The sequence below is a fragment of the Centroberyx affinis genome, unplaced genomic scaffold, assembly GCF_046629955.1.
Source record: "Centroberyx affinis isolate AG114_WGS23_722 - 3 ecotype Tasmania unplaced genomic scaffold, CSIRO-AGI_Caff_v1 ptg001096l_1, whole genome shotgun sequence".
Classification (NCBI taxonomy): Eukaryota; Metazoa; Chordata; class Actinopteri; order Beryciformes; family Berycidae; genus Centroberyx; species Centroberyx affinis.
In genome coordinates, this window is record NW_027279641.1 from 25,379 (window position 1) to 44,465 (window position 19,087).

The window sequence follows — 19,087 nt, forward strand, 5'->3', positions numbered from 1 at the left end:
AGTTTATTTTTCATGAGGACAGATACAGAATGTTAGAGCTGTTAAAAGCCAGGGATGAGAGAAGCACCTGCTGTGTGGCATATTAACATAAGAACTGTAGCAAGGTTTGTGAAACTACCTAGCTGCAGGAGACAGTACTACACTTACAAAGTGACGTTCAATCCATTCACATGCCTAGTTACAGACAACACATATTATGGCAGGGTGACCTAGTGGTTAGAGTGCCTGTCCCATAACCAGAAGGTCACACTTTCAATCCCCATAACAGCTATGTGTCCTGTCTAATTGTCCTTGAGCATGACACTGAACCCCTATCTGCTCACTCAGTGTAAGTCACTCCTGATAAGAGCATTAGCTACATACCAAGACTGTGAATGTAATTCTGGTGTTGCTTTCAAAAAGATGTGCTAATAGTGACAGGTATTGTGCTGAACAGTAAAACAAGATGTGCCGTCCCTCACTAGACACACAGATTTGTTAAAAACATTATAGAGAAAAGGCTTAAAAATGAAAAGAGCTGTTTTGAAAATATGAAGCTAGAAAAATAAATTAATTTTTGCACACCTAAAAGCCTTAACAAGTCTAGGTGTGTGTGAGTGCTGTTGTATGAATAGGACAGGGGTTATAAAAAGCTGTATTGTATGTGTGTGTGTGTGTTGTATATGTGGCTGAAAGGTTATTTTATTTATGTGGAGTATTTTATATATGTGTGTATTCTATCTCCTTATTTGTTTATTGTTACTATTTTGCCTTTTTATGTGAAGCTCATTGAACTTACCTGTGTATGAAATGAGCTATACAAATAAAATTGACTTGACTTGACTACTGAGAAAGAAATAAAATCCTGCACAGGCAAACATGCTTTGATTGTGCGAAAATATGAAGCTGAGAAAAAAAAACATGAGCTAGAGTGTTAAAAATTAATGCATAAGTGAAGCGAGATTTTGCAATTTAACTGGCTCAACAGTGTTTCTGAGTCAACATATTGGGCTGTATGCTGCCATGATAAATACAAACCCCTCATTGATTGAGGTAAGCTGACTGAGGGAAAATTACATGAATACACACACTCACACCTGGGAGCTGCCCAGTTTGCCACCAAACAGTCTCAGAGGAAGTGCCTTGCTCAAGGACATACCAATAGCAAAAATTAAAGACCCCATGAAATGGCATCTTTACTTTGATTTTGTGGTGGGACATAAGGCAGTGAAGGATCGTTCAAAAGCCTAAACTAATGGAATATGAGTCAGGGAGAGAAAGGCAGTTTTATTTGATGGGAGGGGTGCGGATCTGATGGTTTTGTTGGTTAGAAATGTATATTTACACCTATTAGTGCAGCATGAGGTCACCATTAAAGCGACTGTGTTTTCCAGGAAGTAAAACTAATGGGACTTCATTTCATGGGGACTTTAAGAGAGTAGAGAATCTTAGACGCTCACTTCCAGAACCCAGACTTTCCCACCTAGTCCAGCAATACGAACCAAAAAACCTCCCAGTCACAAACTCTCTTCTCTAGCCGCTACGCCACCGCTGCCCCTACATGCACTCGAGGCATATATCACAGGACTTATCAACCCAATTTCCAGTCGACCGAAGCGACTTCTCAACGCCCGGTGCCACACATCAGCATGCGATGACAGAGAGGTTAAAACTAATGCCTCAGCTGACAGCTGTTGGTGGTGAGAACGTCCCCAGGGTCACAGTCTGCGCCCCACGTTACGGTCTCCATGAAACCAGTCGCCTGTAACCTCTACCGCCCTAAAGGTGTTGGTAACATTAATAACAACACGTTTGTAACCGAGGCTTGTGTGTGCATGCGTATGTGTGCACGTGTGTGTTGGGTCGTGGTGGTCGTAGTCCCTTTATGGCTTGGTTTTGGCACATAGTAACTGTCAGCACTGGGTATGACACTAATGTGTTGAGTGATATTTCCAAGAGACAACTGAGCAGGCCTACCTCAATCGTCTGAACTGAGCTGCCGCTACATGCGAAAACGCAAACTCAGGGTTTAAAGGACTCGTTAAATGGGTTTCTGTAGGTTAGAGAAGCCCCGGAGGTACAGCAGCAGGAGTATGACATCATATCCATTAAACGGTGTAATGTGTGTAGCGCTGATTACTGCCGGGACGCAGCTAACTGCCGCCGGGGCATGACATGACATGAAATGATATCCGTCAGGAGAACAATGAGGGATGTTTGGGGTTGTTTGTCAGCCTCAGGGTAAGATTGTAATGCTGGAGGAGCCGAGTGTATGTGTGTGTGTGTGTGTGTGTGTATGTATGTGTGTGTGTGTGGTGGATGGGAGGCTTGGGAAGAGAAGAATGTGTATATTTATGTACTTGTGTATCTGTGTTTGAGTGCATGTCTGAGTTCTTGTACTCACTTCTTGATTGTCTGTCTGTCTGCATTTGTGTACTTCCCCTTTGTGTGTGTGTGTGTGTGTGTGTGTGTACTCACTCCTTGGGTGGGTTGAGGTCTTCAGGTCTGGTCTCGAAAAACACTCTGACCTCCTCGCACTGGGAGATGTAGACTGGCAGCTGAATGAGGGCCTGCAGGCAGAGAAGACAGCAGGTTAGAGAAGTTAGAGAAATACACAAACTGACAAGTGCAATCAGCTCAACATGTACACAAGTTAAACAGAGGTTAAAGATGGTCGTCAGCACGTTTTGCCCACACAGAAGGCAAACGATTATTATATATTTGTTAGACATTAGGAGCACTTTCAGGCAAAAAGATCTGTAAGTCCCAACCTACTATCTTCCTACACAGAGATAAATGCTGTTATTGTGTATGAAAGACATGGAGCAAATGATTATTATATATTTTTTTAGACATTCAAAGACTTTAAAAACAAAAGAATCTGTAAGTCCCATCCCACAAACGTCCTACGTAAAGATAAAAGTTCTATTTTCATTAAATGGCATTAGGCTTGGGCCAATATTCGATAATAATTGGATATCGCCCAAGCCTAAATGCGACAGAATAGTTAATATTGGACCTCAATTCAAGTATTATTTCCATATTTATTGGAATTGTCCCCATTAGTGTAAGAACTTCTGATATGAGAGGCACAGAGTTAAGATTTCAAAAAGAAAAAGCACATCAATAATGCGGAAAAGTAATAACGTTGCCCTCCTCTTTTGAAATACTGCTCCGTCATGCCATCTGGTTCTGCTCTCTTTCCTCGCACTAAGCTCAGCTCATTGATCCCTCTCGCCTACCTTCCTCCTTCATCTCATGCCTCTGCTGAGGATCACTAGAGGCATAGAGAGACAAGGTCTGACAACACTGCTGGAGATGAAAGACAAACAACCGCATTCAGTTCTCTCTTTATTAGTCTGATCTCTCTACCTCTCTCTCTCTCTGTCACACACACACACACACACACACACACACACACACGATTAGACAAGTTATCACACAATCTCTTTCCCTTTCTTTCTTCCGCTCTGCTTCTCTCTCTTCTCTCTGGTGTCTGTTTTCTATCTCTCTCTCGTCCTCTTCCATCTCTCTCTCTCTCTCTCTCTTTCATTCATCTTTCAACCGGGCCTCCGAAGGGCAGCAGAGAGACAGATAATCACCTCTACAATCTGACGCCCCCAACCAGACGACAGAATGACTGCCGCCAACCACCAAGTGTTTGTGGACCGCACGGTGATTATCACTCCGTGGAGCGGTGCAGGAGCTAGGCCGCTCCCTCTTTCCTGCTGGCAGGCAAACCTCAATGCTATCCATCAAGCTTCCACTGCTGGCCTCTGCCTCTGATTTTAATAATCCTAAGTGCTTCAATACTGTCCTTTAAGGGAGGAGAGTTGCAGTCTCTCTCTCTCTCTCAGATATAACATCAGGGTTGACGGCTATGGAACTGAGGCCAAAGACCAGTCAAGGTGTCCTTGTCTAGTGTGACACACTGCCTTGTCATACTTAGGACCAGAACAAGTCCATGCCAACAGCTTGTGTTGAAGGAAAGGAGTGGGACCACTGCCATGGACAAAGTAGAACCAGTGTTCTCCATTAGCCACAAGGTCAGGGGGAGTGTGTGTGTGTGTGTGTGTGTGTGTGTGTGTGTGTGTGTGTGTGTGTGTGTGTGTGTGTGTGTGTGTGCGCCCACGTACATGTTTGTTGACCCATGTGTGCATGCAATTTCCAAAGATTAAAATGCTTTTTTTATGACCCGCAAATCTCCCTTTTCAGCTAAATTCACACCAAGAGGTTCTAAAGCTCACTAGCTGATTTAAGCATTTTTACGGGTGACCTCCAGCGCACCCTCCATCGCGCGGTCCTGGAGCCCAGAACGGCGCGCTATGCCTGGGGTCAGAGTGCGTCCTGAATTGGCCATCCTCTCCCTGGATTTATGCCCCTCCTCCTGTCAGCCTGCAGCCCGTCCGCTCATTACAATTCTCCCCAGGGAGCAGACGGTAGGGAGGCTCGGGGCGCATTACAGCAAATGGACTTTATGGGTGTTCTTTACAGCGGGCAGCATTAAGGTAATTGTGTGTGTGTGTGTGAGTGTATGTGTGTGTGTGTGTGTGTGTGTGTGTGTGTGTGTGTGTGTGTGTGTGTCTTTGTGTGTGTCTGACGGAGGAAAAATAAGACAGGGAAATAATAGATCTACTTGTGCACTCCCAGTACAATGTACAATGTGACGGCACACAATAACAGCGCACATGAAAGCACATACAGTATATGCAAACAATGGGGGTTTCTGAGGCCTGACAAACACCAACAAAGGAGGTTTAAGCTTTTAAATTATGTAGTATATTTCCATCTACTACCTCAAGGCACCCTCTCCATAACCTTTCCTTCTCCAAAAACATGCATATTTTAAATGATCCTACAAAAAAATATATATATATCTATAAAAGGGCCAATCTCTTGGCCAAGTTTTCAGTAAAAAGTGTCTGCATACATAAAGTATCTTAGAGAAAGTGTGTTCATCTAAGACTAGTTTGCCTCTCGCAAAAAAAATGTTGTTGGCATGAGAATAAAGCATATTATGACATATTAATAAAGTTAGGATTCCTTTGTTTACAAAATAGGTATCTTTAGGAGGATAAAATGATTAATGTCAGGTGGAAGTGTTGCTTTTCCTAAATGGATACACAGCTTTCTGAAGTGATGCCCTTCACTAAGTTGCATGACTTGACTAGTGATCCTAGCTCAGCACTCTTACACTTGGTTTATGCACATAATCCCAGTTTTCTTCTTTTTTTTTTGACTGCGTTTCCCGACTTGAACAATAACATACGATTTCATAACCAGGGGAATTCCATATGAGTCAGGTTGAGGCTTCAGCTGTACGACAGAAGGGCTGACACAGCAAAAACATGAAAAAGAACTGTAATGGCTCTCCGGTTTCATCTTGTCAAGCTGACTGCGTATGAAGGTGGTTGAAACTCATCACCCAGACAGGCCTTTGAACCTCAGGGTGAGGGGAGTTGATAAGAGAATTAAGGAAATAGGGTGAGGGAGGAAGGTTTGATCTGACCCCAGGGTGGTCAGTTGACCTGTCAATCAACTGGATGTCTTCCCTAAGTGGTGAATGGTACGCTCACCTGCCACTAGTATCGTAACAACAACAAAATTTTGACTTAGATGCCGACGCCAGCCCAATTTTATTGAAATAGGTTCTGCTTGGTGGACCAGGTGTATTGAAGGGTAAACATTAATGATTCAGAAAAGGTCTCAAGTCATATTCTTTGAATTCTTTGTACGGGACGATTTCTTTATCTCACGATACAATTTGATATGAGATATGGGCTTCACAATTCAATACAACTCTAATTCTATTTGAATACAGAGGCGGACGATTCCTGACAGCTATCACCCTGTTGCTAATGTGTGGATGTTATGTCAATCAAAAGGCCATTATTAAACTCTAAGTCCACAACAAAACATTACTCAAACTATCAATTAAATGAGAACAACCTTTCAGACTCTTCCACAATAACAACTGTGACTGCAGCAATCCCACAGACTTCCATTGAATGGCAAAACTATTCCTTCCCATAAACATCCACACCCACACAGACACAAACCCGCAACATGCCCCACCCCCCCACCCCCCACACTCCTATTTTTCAGATAATGGGTAAAAGATGTTGCCTCTTCCAGCTGTACATTCCTTTAACCCCAAACGACCCTCTTGATGAAGCAGAGCCATACATTCGCCACCCCCCCGCCAGTCCTCACCACTGTTTACTATACATAAACACAGTCTTCACTAACTGGCAACAGGCCTTGAGATCTGTTGTTTTCATTGAGGAGGGAAGAAGTGACAAAAAGCCCATCAGCACCACATCAGAAGAGCTTTACTTTACGATGACAGTAATTTGTACAGTGATGGTTTAACGAGGCTTTTTTCTGCGGGTCGTTTTGGATAAGAGCAGCGGCTCCATGACAAAAAAACAAGAGTTGAATATGCAAGAAGGCATGACTAAGGCCGGGGTCAGAACTACCTTGCAAAAACATCCTCAAATTTCCCCCCCTCAGAAAGACCCAAAGACGTGTGTATGGTTTAGAGGCCCTAAGGCGAGCCTTTTAAAACTAAACAGCAACATGGGCTGTAGATGTGCTGACTGGAGCAAGCTCAGCACCAGCTAGCTCTTCCCCTTTGGCCAGGATCCCTGACAACCAGATAGTTAAAACCACAACACAAGATACCAACTCATCCACCCCCTGTTATTTCTGAATACCAGACCGCTGTTTCACATCTCATATCACTCAGCAGGCTCCAAGAATCTGGTTTGTTTTGTTCATTTTTCATCAAATTAAGTATCGATTCGACACCTTTTGCCGAAAAGACGTTACTCCTTACTCCAGCTAACCGGTTAGAAACATGAAAGATTTTACCACTATTACTTTTAATTTATTTAGAGAGAATTAAACTTTTCATTGTTGGTTAGAGGCTGAAAGGCAATCTTACTGGGTTTGTTTACGTTGCTATGGTTACAGTTCTGCTACAGTCTAGCCAATGGATGTTACAGTTGTTTCTATGGTTGCAGTCCTGCTGAGCTACTATTTTTGGAGGAGGGTTGTAAATTACTTTAGCTTGTAATAAAAGCATTTTAAATCAATATTCTGTCTCAAATGATTAATGTCTTTGGTAAGCAGCCGTGTAATAAGCCAGATAATTTACAGGCTGTACATTATCCGTTACTTAGCAGATGTAAAGTGGCATGGCGGTGGCATTTCTAATAGTGAAACAGATAACACCAACACATCAGAGCACACCGCTAAACTCCCTTTAAAGGGGAATCCCTGCAGTCTTATGTTTTGCTAAACACACTTGGTGAATGTTCGGTGAAGGGCCTTAACACACACTGATCTGTTGTGTCTGTCCGTCTCTTTCAATGAGAGCTGTCCATTGTCTGCACAGGGCTGATGACGTGTCAGTCTCTGTCACATTTCCATCATTTTGACAGAAAATGAACAGAAAGTTCAACCCACTTTTTCCGGACAGAAGGATTTGTCACCATCCATTTAGCCAATCAGAGTCATTCCTATATTTGTTTTGGAAGAAATAGTGGCGAACACAGACAACAGTACGACCAAAACAAAGATAAAAAAGAGAAAGCCTGATATAATGTTGGGATGACTGGAGGTTTTCCAGGTCAGATTCTTATATAATTGATACTGTATAGTCTGTTTCTTCTTTTTTCTGTGAAGTAGCACTGTTATGAGCAAATATTTAGGCTACTGTATTTCTGGCTCTCCCACCATGTTGACATTCCAAAGCAGCCCAGCGGACAGATAATTCTCATCAATAATCCTGTCCATTTTCTGACGGATCAGTGTGGCCGCAGCCTAATACAATACCAGGAGTGTATACATTTATAGCATGGGCAGCCCCATAGGGGAATAAACCACTAGACTTGGTGGCAACATGTTGGTGGCAACAGGTTCATCCTCTTCCTATTGAGCTACACAAAACCACAACAACAAGACGCAACTGCCTAGAGCCGGCTAAGACAGATGCACACAACAAGATTATTTTGTGATACTCTATTGATCCCTAGAGGGAAATTCTCTAGTCACTTGTCTCCTGCAGCAGAAGAGACACCACAGCTTGCTCAAGGACACTTCAGCAGTTTGGATGTCTGCTGTCACAAAGGCTTCCAGTTCCAGCTTCCAGTGCCAAACGGGACTTCCCGTTGTAGCACGGCCTCCTTACTCATTATGCCACACACCACGCTGCTTCAATTTAGAAGGCTGGGGCAATAACATTATTCATATTGCTGTTCCCGGAACACTGTGATCCTAAAAATCTGGTTGTTATGGAAATCTTAAAATGTGCCAATGCTTAATTTTAATGGATGTGACCCCGTTATATCCGTGGGTGTGCGAAACAGCTAAACTGACTGTCTATCTGTTTGACAGCTGGGATATCTGAGAGGAGAAGGTAATGTTTACAAATTGGGCAAATTTGGGACAATAAAATCATCATGGGAAATGTTCAGTTCAGCCACAAATTGTCTTGAAACCAGATGGTCTGGTCACTCTCAATGTAACATAGCATGTGCCCAAAGAAACAGAGAGATCCTCATAATGCTTAAATAAACACAGAGTGCATAAAAAGATTATTTTCCATTTTCCTGTTCAACAGTAAGTTGGAACGTGGGCGGGATACATTTTTTTCTTTTCCATTGAACTGTACTTTTTACCTTGAGGACGTATTTAACTTCCCTGGATCCGTCTAAAACACCAGTTACAGTTTTCCAGGTTGAGGCCACATGTGGGTCAGTCTACTCACCCTGCAGTACTCGTTGATGGGCCTCAGGCGTTTCATGGCCACATCTCTGATGTGGCTCCTCCTGAACAGGATCTTCCCTGGAACAAATCAGGAACAACGGTGTTAGAGACCGGCGGTACAGAGAAGTCCAACTTTTAATCAGTTTCAGTTGTCAATTAAGATTATTTTCAGGGAAGTTTTTTGCCATTGCTTTCAAAATGTGCAGATAATGTGTTCATAGAGCCTTGTCTTTGATTTTAATAATTCATGCTTGCAGTAAAGTAAACTGAAATTGAAACTGAATCCTTAAAAGAGCACATTTGGACACGTGGACAAGACAAAGTACAGAAACATAACAAAAATGAACTAAAAGATCAGCAGAATAACATTTTTAAAAAAGGTATATGTACATACAAGGTTCCTCATAAGTTATTATCACCAAGTGAAGTTATTTTAAGATGCTTGATTGATCAGCCTGACTGCAGGTATGAATTTTGACTATAAAGTATTGAATGATTATGAAGTATTGAATTTTTCAGTCATATATTTCCTCATCAGTAACACTTCAAATAAACAGCTACCTAAGTATCAGTAATAGTTAAAAACATTTTGATGTTCATTGCGATATCGGCAGTACTTTTTTACAACATCACTCAATTCTTACATTTTCATTTTGCTGATGCTCTTATCCAAAGTAATGTACTAACTTTTAAAAAGTTACAAATCCAGTGAAGGACAATAAGGACATACTGGCTTTAGAAAACATAGTTAGTCCATTAGTATGCAGACACAATACAGTAGCGTCATCAATAACTCTTTGACAGCACAATGAGGTGGGTTAAGAGCTAGGTGAATGGCTGGCCTTTCTAACTCATGAATAAATGATTTCGGGAAAGCAAATTACGTCTGCGTGACATCTTAAATGCTACTCCCCTATTCTTATCTCCAGTCGCAAATAACCACAGGCACGGAGGAGCTGGGGTCGCCATAACAATAACAAGAAATGGCTACAAATAGGCCTCTTAAAACACTCTTCTAACTTTTATGGTATGCAGGAAATTCGAGAGCCAACATCTATTTTCTTCTCCATTTTAACTGGTGAGGGTTCTCCAGTAAATTCACTGAGACAGCTCTAATGCACGCATGTGAACTGGGCATCAAGTCAAGACTGTAAAAAGATCCTGAGTACAAAAAAGGGGCACAGTTTTAGGAGTGACTGTATCGCCTCCATCAAGGGCTTGTGGTATTTGTTTAGAGAGAGAATTTAAGGCAGACTCGGTGAAACATGAATCTATCGCACAGGAGATCGCCATTGAGAAGTCAACCCCCTCCAGGTCCGCCTTATTACCCATGATGCCTGAAATGGCTTTTCTGCTCCCTTAAGCAGCAGAGCTCAAAACCGCAGATGTCTGTTTTGTTTGTGTGCAAGTGTGTGTGCAAGTGTGTGTGTGTGTGTGCAAGTGTGTGTGTGTGTGTGTGTGTGTGTGTGTGAGTGAGTGACATACAGACAAACTGATAGTGATAGACACATAGAGACTTATGTTCATGTTGTAATATAATGTTTATCAAGTTTTACTGTCTTGTAATGTCAATTGTGTTGCAAAATCTCTGTTGATAAAAACTAAAAATATAGACAGAGGGGAAGAGAGAGAGAAGAGAGGCCGAATGTGTACAAAGTTTCAGATTCAGATCTCACAAACTTTACACAATAACCGCAACTACCAACACCCAACCTTCAACCCCTCCGCCTCCATACAGTATCCAACCATCTCATCTCTGCCCCGACCGCGGTCTGCCAGCTGACTCAGGTGGGTGGGGAAAACAGAAAGAGGCAAAAACCAGAGGAAATAAACACTCATTTACATTTCCTCACTTGAGGCACCCCTTCATCTCTCTTTTCCATGTGACTAACGAGAAGAGTGCTAATATTTTGTTTTATGTACGGTCAGCTTATCTATTTTGTTTATGATTTATCTCCAAAACAACCTGGTCTAATTGTGTAACTTGAAGCCTATAACTATTTGTTTTAAGCAGCTAAAGTCACCTAGCATTAGCTAGCCGGCACAGCTAAGATATATACAATTTGACTGACAAAGAAGTGCCAGTAAGAATATGTAACATACATTTCAAGGATATTATTAAAGAACAACACTCTAAATGGAGCTTGTCAGTTAATAAGAATTACACCTGGTTGGTTTGGAGATAAAAAATAACCTCAACAACGTAGGCTAATGTAGCCGACTGCTAATATGAGATTATGGATAGGTGAACCACTTCTGTGAGCTGGTCGGACATTCAACATCAGTGGCTACAGCCTTTGAGTTCTTGGATAATTTCTCTATTTGTCTTGACTACTTAATACTGTATGTGATTAAGTACAGAAAATAAGAATGAAGGCAGTAAATGTGAAGCAGAGTGCATCTGTCAGTCAGTCTAATTTCTCACCACATTAATGCAGACGAGGAGTATCCTGTACCATGCGAGGGAGAAGATTAAATGGGAGATTAATGAGACAAGACACTCCCAATCTCATCAAACCGTTTTGGCGACATGTTGCCAGAGAAACCCAAAGCAGACGCTGCGTCTGGACAGCGTCTAAAACTAAAGAGTTAGTTGAAAGTCAAGTCTCCTCCTCCTTGTCCACCTCCTCCTCCTCTGTCTCTGTCTTTTTCTTTCTCTCCGTCCCTCGTCACTTCTCAAATAGAAAGCTTTCTTGACAGTTTTCCAAAGCTCTCGGGGGTCAGAAGAAAAGCATTGACTCAACACTGTCCACTCTGTATGCACGGCAGACCATGGGTGCAGCCGATGAAAAGGGCTTGTTTGGGGAGTGGGGGGGGAGAAGGAAAACCGCTGCCTTGGAGCCAAGGATTAGTCAGGACAGGCTTTATGGTAAATCTGAGAGCCAGCAGTGACCAGGGGTATCAAACAACTTTTGTTTCCTGGGGAGAGTGAGTGAGACGGAGAGAGAGAGAGAGAGGTATAAAGAGACAGAGAGAGGGAACACACAGGTCGTTCTCCCTCACCTCTCAGGAAGAAAGAGGAGTGTGTTAAATGGAAATACAGTCAGACAAACTGAGAACACACAGAAAGTTGCTCTTAGCGCTGCCTCCTATTCACCCCTTAGTCTATATGTCACTGGATGAACCAGATCTAAATTCCTCCTGTCTCTGACCCTATTCTCGCTCTTGTGGGAATTTTTTGCTGGCTAAAACTTTTGCTTAATGCTGCGAAAAAAGGCGTGTATGTGGAGCTGCTAAGTTACAGCGTGAAACAATGAGGTGTGTTTGTGTCTGTGTGTGTGTTGTAATTACTGCGTTCTTGTGTAAGTTGCTGACTAAGAGCAGACACGACTTCATAAGCCGCCGTAAAAGACAGGTATGCTCCTGGCACACCGCACTCAAGCAGACAAGAGCAACGATTGCTTCTCTCTCTGCAACCTGAGGGGAGTAATGCATTAAGACAAGACATGAACGTGACGGGAATGGGGCATGAGCAACAAGGTAGTTTTAAGTGTTATTTTGTCTCGTTTTGCCCTTCACAGAGGCCTTCAACAGGGGAATGCAAGTTATTCAGCTCCACAGAAATACTTTCTAAGCCCTGATTTGTAAGGCTGAAGGTTTGAAGTTTAGCCAACGTACTGTAGGCTACCTCTCTACAGTGGCAGGCGGAGAAATCTCCAGCCAAGCAGAGCGGCTGAACACAGTATGAAGATCTATCATTTAAGGGATTACAAATTTATAGTCTCTTTCTGGGACCCAAGTTCATGAAAGCATATCACGTCTTTTATCATGCTGGGGGCCCAAAGGAAACAGACCCACATTCCACCTTGGGTTCTCACTCATAGTTTAACAACCTGGGGTTTAGATGATTGGTGAAGAGCACATCAACTGCTTTTCAAAGGGTGACCTACTGACACTACGCATTAAAATGCAGCGTTCAGGGTTCTGGGGCGAATAGATCAAATTCATCACTTTTTCCCAAAGGTTATCTATGTTATGTAAAAACATAGCATCGTGTGAGGTATTCAGAGGAGAAATGCCCAACAGGCATGTGTAATCTTGAACCAAGAAAAAAAAACAACAACAACATAATCATACAGGCAAGAATGACAATGAAGAAGTCAAAAATGGGCCTGTTTTGGAACTTTAGAAAGCTCTTCTTGAAAGGTCAAGGATGGACAGAATGTGATAGCTTGGCCTCTAATTTGGCAAAAAAAAAGGCAGTAGACATTCTGCAATGTACACACAGACAGACCACTTTGCTGATGTGAAGATACCAAAGGAGTAAAAACAGTTTGGGGCCTTGAACAAACCAAGCCGCGAAGGGAAAACCACTTCCGTGCCATGTTAGTCTGGTCTCAGACCAGACTTTTGCTCCGTCAGTAACACATTTTTACCACCATATGGTCTCGGTTGTCAGGAAACTTCCTGTGAAAATCAGACCCACTTCACTTCAACCTCCTCACAGAAGTGCCTGATCTGATCTGGGATCAGTCATGGTTGATCATCTAAAAAAAATTTTAAACCTTAATTTATCCAGGGATTGAGCATGCATAATCTTTTCCAAAAATACCCTGCTTCACATTCATACAGTTCCACATATTCAGTCCTGGGAGCCGCCCAGTAGAACCAGTCTTCTGTTGCTGGTCTCTCAGCAGATCCACTGGAGCAGTTTGAGGGTTAAGTGCCTTGCAGGAGGGAGGGGGAAGGGTCTCTCATTCACTCTCTGCCCAGATGTTCCCAGCCAATCTGGGGATTTGAACCCGCAACCTTTGGGTCACCAGCCCACTTCTCTAACCCCTTTACGGTGACAGATCCTAAATCACTGCTCAGACCGAAGGTGACTCCAAATTAACACCAGCTGGTACTACAGACAGGCAAGGTCTAAGTGGGAACAATATGCTAGTAGGAATAACACTGATACCCAGTTTTAGTTTTCTGTTCAAGCCACATATTTTTGGCTGGACCGCAACAGCGGGGCCAGCCCTACAAATGTGAATGTCTGTCACTCACTGACTGACTGACTGACTGACTGAGTGATGAAGTTACACCATTGGTCGGCCGTGGCACATGGCACATCATAGGATCACAGAGCCAGAAAGTTAAGTTTCGTTTTCTCCGCCATCTTGTTTCTCCGCTGAGATCGGGAGCCTGTTTCTCCCACACAGTAAGCAGGCTGACCAATATCATGCGTGTAAGCTGAAGCTAAAGTAGAATCTATACAATTATATCATATCGCCATTTATTTCGATGCATATGCGCAAGCTCAGTCCACCTGACAGTCAGTCCAGCCATATACTAGGTTTTGACCTAGTCTTGTTAGATCACTGGTCAACCAAATCTTGACATCTATTTTAGATTGTAGGTGAAAGTCGCTCGATATCAACCCAAAGAAAACACTGGAGCACACAAATCACTGGTTATAATATAATTTAATAGGTCAAAAAGTCAGAAATTGTCTGATGAAGACGGAATTGCATCGAAACATAAGTGCTTGCACCTATTAAATTAGATTATAACCAGTGATCTGTGTGCTCCAGTGCCTTCTTTGGGTTGATATCCAGAGACTTTCACCTGCTGAGTTGAGATACAGTGCTGTGTAAATCACTGCACCTTCATTCACTGATCTATTTTATGTTATTTAAACCTGCCATACTGTTGCACACACATCAGCTTTTACATGTCAACCAGACGTTGGTATGGTATGGATTAATAACTTTGTATTAATAGTAGCAGGCATAAAGAGAGACTGGCATCACTAGCGAGTTATATGTATCCTGCAAGTCAAGGATGGCTGTCTGAATCGCCTACTATAGGATATGTATTTTAGATACTGGAAACCTCAAGAAAAACCCCACAGAGCAGGATGTCAAACAGCTAGAGAATGTGTTTCCTGTCGCTTCCTGACAGATGAGTGGGTGGAGGGAGAGAGATCTGAGAGGGGACAGAGAGGTAGGAGTTAAATAAAAACCACCTGAACAAATGTCAGTTCAGTGTCTTTCATTCAGGGGGGAAAAAAGAAGGAAAGGGAAAATAAAACACTGTAACTGAAAACAGCAGGAGTGAATGTATCTAACAACCACACTGAAAGACAGAGAGAGAGGGAGAGATAGAGAGAGATAGGAAGAGAGAGAGAGACAGACAGACAGACAGACAGACAGACAGACAGAGAGAGATCCTTAATGGGAAATGGACAGCAATGCAAGAGAAAATCAATAAATTTCCAAGCCGAACAATAAAGGCAGGAAGGAAGCAGAGAGAGTTAAATGTGGGTGAGCATGGTTAACAGTATCTGTGGTCAAGTTTGGTTTGTCTGACTGTGTTTCCATTTAAATTAAAATCCCCCCCCCCCCCCCCCCCCCCCCGAGAGGGCAAATAAGAGGTAGTAAGAACGGCCTCCATTGTTTTCCTATCTCTCTCTCTCCCTCTCTCTCTCTTTTTTTCTCCCCCAGTCTGAGTTCATCAAACAGTGAACAGTGTAGGTGTGTGTGTGTGTGTGTGTGTCTATCCTCTCAATGAGTTCCAGACCTCCAGCTCGCCTCAGAAAAATCCTATCCCCCACCCATCCTACGCCCAGCAGGGGAGAGGTGGGTGGGGTCTTTGGGGTGAGGCTGTCTCCCAAACACTCATAAAGGATTACTTTCACCAGGGACTCAATCGCTCTATTTCGAAAGGTAGTCCAAAAACGCCCCAAAGCCCTTATTCAAAATAAACTCCACTGCCACTTGTACTTGCAGAGGAGTATTGGAAACTCTTAAAAAGCAGCAATCTTAAACTCCTCTGGTCAGTTTTTAGACGAGAAGATGGTGAGAGAAACTGACTCCTAACAAAAGTTTGCAGATTCCAACCATGCTACAGTTCAACTGAAGGCCAATAAAGATTTTTAGACTGAAGTCACCGAAAGTTGATATTTTGTGCCAATATTGAATGTCTTTAATCTTGACCATTTCCATGCCACAAAATTACAAGTATTCAGTGTTTCCCCCAGAGTTTTATTTTTGCCAGAATGGAAAAGCCTTTGAAACTGCATTTTTGACCATATGACACTAGAACTCTGCATTGCAACCCATAATAATGACATTCTTTTAAACTCTGGGATACATAACTCTTTAAATGAAGAACTAATTTAGATAAAACATTAACACAACACTGAACAATTAAATGAACAAATATGCAAATGCGCAAGGAAAAATAAATGCCAAACTGCTATCCAATGCGCCTATCAACAGCCATATGTGCTGTAAAATTAACTCCTACCTTCTCACTCACTGTAAGTTGGTCTGAATTAGAGCGTCAGCTACAGTAAATGTTTAAAATGCAGATGGAAAAACATAATCATGCTTGATCCACAGAAACAGTGAGGTTATGAGAAAGTGTGGTTGCAGGAGGTTATTCTGGTCTTACTGCCTACCTCTGCTTCATTTACAGTCTATCACTGAGTCATTTCTGTCTGTGTCTATATTTTAACCCGGTGTGTGTAGGTGTCCGCGATAGAGAAATCAAACGGAGGGACAATGAGCGATTAAAGTGGTAATCCTCGAGTTCCTTGTTTTCTTTTGTTGTTTTTTTTGGCAACATATTGAGCAAGAGATCACTTGTCAATCAAACAGTGTGTTCGGTACTGTGACGTCTTTTTCCTTGGATTTTCTGTTGATGAAGTTTGAGTTTCTGTAGGTGTCACTCTTTTCTTTGTCTGTTCAGCCATGGTGGCTATCGCTGCTCATGCTAACTACCCAGTTCTTCTTCTATTTATCCCAGACAAATTGCTGTTACTGCTGACAGAAAACTGAAATGCATCACTTCCCGTGTGCCAGAGGATTGTTCCCAGGAAAGACCTATCTAACGGCCAGTGTTTAGGACAGCAAGTGCTTTAATGAACTAGCTATAAGTTGATTCACTATTGCTTTATATCAATCGGCGATAAAGAGTAGGAAATTGTACATTTATTTATATGAAAATGAGATTATTACTCCAAGTGTGTAATATGTGTGTGTGTGTGTGTGTGTGTGTAGGGGCGTGGAAGATGACTGTGTGTTTAACTCTTACCTGGCAGGAAAGGAATGATCCTGCGCTTGGGATCTTTCTGGCCTCCTTCCACCGGGAATTTATCCAGCAATTCCATCTGAAAGACCAAGATTAATTAAAACTAATGACTACACAAAATACAATACACACACTGACACACATACACACATGAACACGTACAGAAACACGCACTTCCCATTACACACAACTGGAGAGCTGGGGCTGGAGAAGAAGGGTTCACATTTTTACAAATCAGCAGTTCCTAAAAGGAATTCGGCCAATAAAGGAAGGCCTGCCAATGATTAGGAATGCACTGAGCAGATGGTATGGTTTTTCCTTTCCAGTACACATGCTGCTGTCTCTGCTGCTGCTATGGGGCTGTTAGCAGCAAGGCAACACTGACATAGTGGAACATTTCTCCAATTTGAATAGTCCAGAGAGCAGCGGTTCCCTTGTCTCTCTCTCTCTCTCAATCCCCATTTCTCTGGATCTCACTTTATCTTTATCTATCTTTCTCTCTCCCTCACTCTCTGTCTGTCTGTCTCTATCTATCTATCCAGTTGTTTGGTCTCTTTCTGTTGACATCTCTCTCACTCTCACTTTTTTTTCTCTTTCATATTGCACTGTAGGTTATGTTCCATCATCTTGGCCACTTTCAGTTCAATCTGTGTGTGCTTGCACACATATGCCTGAGTGTGTGTGTGTGTGTGTGTGTGTGTGTGTGTGTGTGTGTGTGTGTGTGTGTGTTATTGGCCTCCAGCTGCATACGCCAAGCAGCTGGAGGCCAATAAAATGACACCTGGCTGTGTCGACCAATGAACTCTCTCTTGCACTTTCTCTTCTCATTCTTCATCTTTCTCTTCACCTCTCTCACCATGTCTCTCGCTCTCTCTCTCTCTCGCTCTCTCATCACCTCTTCCCTCCCTCTCTCTCTCTCTCTCAGCACAGACACACTGCACTCAAAAGCATTGCGTCACTCTTAGTCCAGCTGAGCAGACCATTACATGCTAAGCACAACAAAACGCAGGAGGTTTGATGCTGCCTGCAAGCACTTTCCTGACAGCAGATCTGCACTTTGTCTTCGCTTACGGATCCCTGTATGGTACTTGAGGAAAAACCGCCTGAAACCTCCTGCCAGAAGTCTTGAAAAATACTTGCAATGTTTGAGAAAGGAGAGCCTGGAAATTTCTTTGATATTGCACCCTGAGTGTAAAATCAAATATACCAAAAACACAAAAGGGAAGACTCTCACATTTCAAAGCTCATTTTATTCCACTACAGATAAATATTGTTAGGGGAAGTCAGGGAAGTGTTTGATGGATGAACCCCCTATAGCGCTTTTCACACTAGACGTTCATGCTTTAAGTTATATTTGTTTAGGGCTAGTTGGAGGTGCTTGAACTAAATTCAGTGTCATCCTCAGCTCACAGCTAAGAGCCCACTTAGCTAAGAATTAAGACAGTTAGCCCTGGGCGAAAGAGCTGTGGACACTGTGAAAGAGCATGTGATGAAAGTAATACCCTTCTCTGACTGTGTTATGTGCAATGTGAGGCTGATAAAACAGTATCTATCAGGGCTGTGCTCCATGGAGGCATCTGAGGGTCAAAACAAATTGCCCTGCTGTCTTCTTGATAAACCAGGAATGTTTTTCATTCCCTTCTCTATTAAAAATCTGTGAACCTGGACTGGTATGTGTGATTCACTCCTAGGTCTGAATGTAGAGGAATGTGGGAATATGCAGGACTGGCAATGTACAACTAGGAATATACAGTCCTAGTTTTTATGTACATCAGTAGTGGTATGTCTACTCTCTATACAAGATGGTTGAATTCATAGCTCAGTGTGTTGTGTGTGTGTGGGTGTATTTTCTCTCTTCCACCATCAAATGTCAAAGGAAAATGCAGGCTTCTGATGTGGTCAGTATGGGGGATTGTCTATTTGATGTGGTGTTCTCATTTTCACGCATCTCATAGTTGAGGATGTGAAGCACCCAGCTTGCTGCCCTCATAAAACATGATTGACAGGTATTCATTCAAAACAGGAAATTGGTGATCTGCCCACTGGTGGTCCACCTACTCCTGAATTCCAATCCAAATTTGTGAATCATAAAATGTGAACTATAAACAACAAACAGGCTGTTGCATTCCATCTGCTCAACCAGACATCACTTTCACTGAAATCTCTCAGTAGTTCACATGAACTTCTAATTATAAGATATATACACTACCAGTCAAAAGTTTGGACACACCCGATTGAATGTACTATGTTCTTCATTATCTTAAAGCCATTTTGATCTAAAGGCTTATGCTTAAATGCTTGAAATTGGTTTCTT

General features: G+C 42.5%; 1 protein-coding gene across 2 annotated transcripts in view; it reads right to left on the reverse strand.

The window, feature by feature from the left end:
* Positions 1-19,087, reverse strand: part of sh3pxd2b (SH3 and PX domains 2B) — a 51,964-nt gene that overhangs the window by 17,523 nt on the left and 15,354 nt on the right. For both annotated transcript variants that reach the window (XM_071523630.1, XM_071523629.1), the window contains exons 3-5: positions 16,777-16,852; positions 8,753-8,829; positions 2,458-2,549 (exon numbers count right to left, since the gene is read on the reverse strand). In XM_071523630.1, coding sequence (XP_071379731.1) covers positions 2,458-2,549; positions 8,753-8,829; positions 16,777-16,852 — 245 coding nt within the window. The remainder of the gene's footprint in view (positions 1-2,457; positions 2,550-8,752; positions 8,830-16,776; positions 16,853-19,087) is intronic.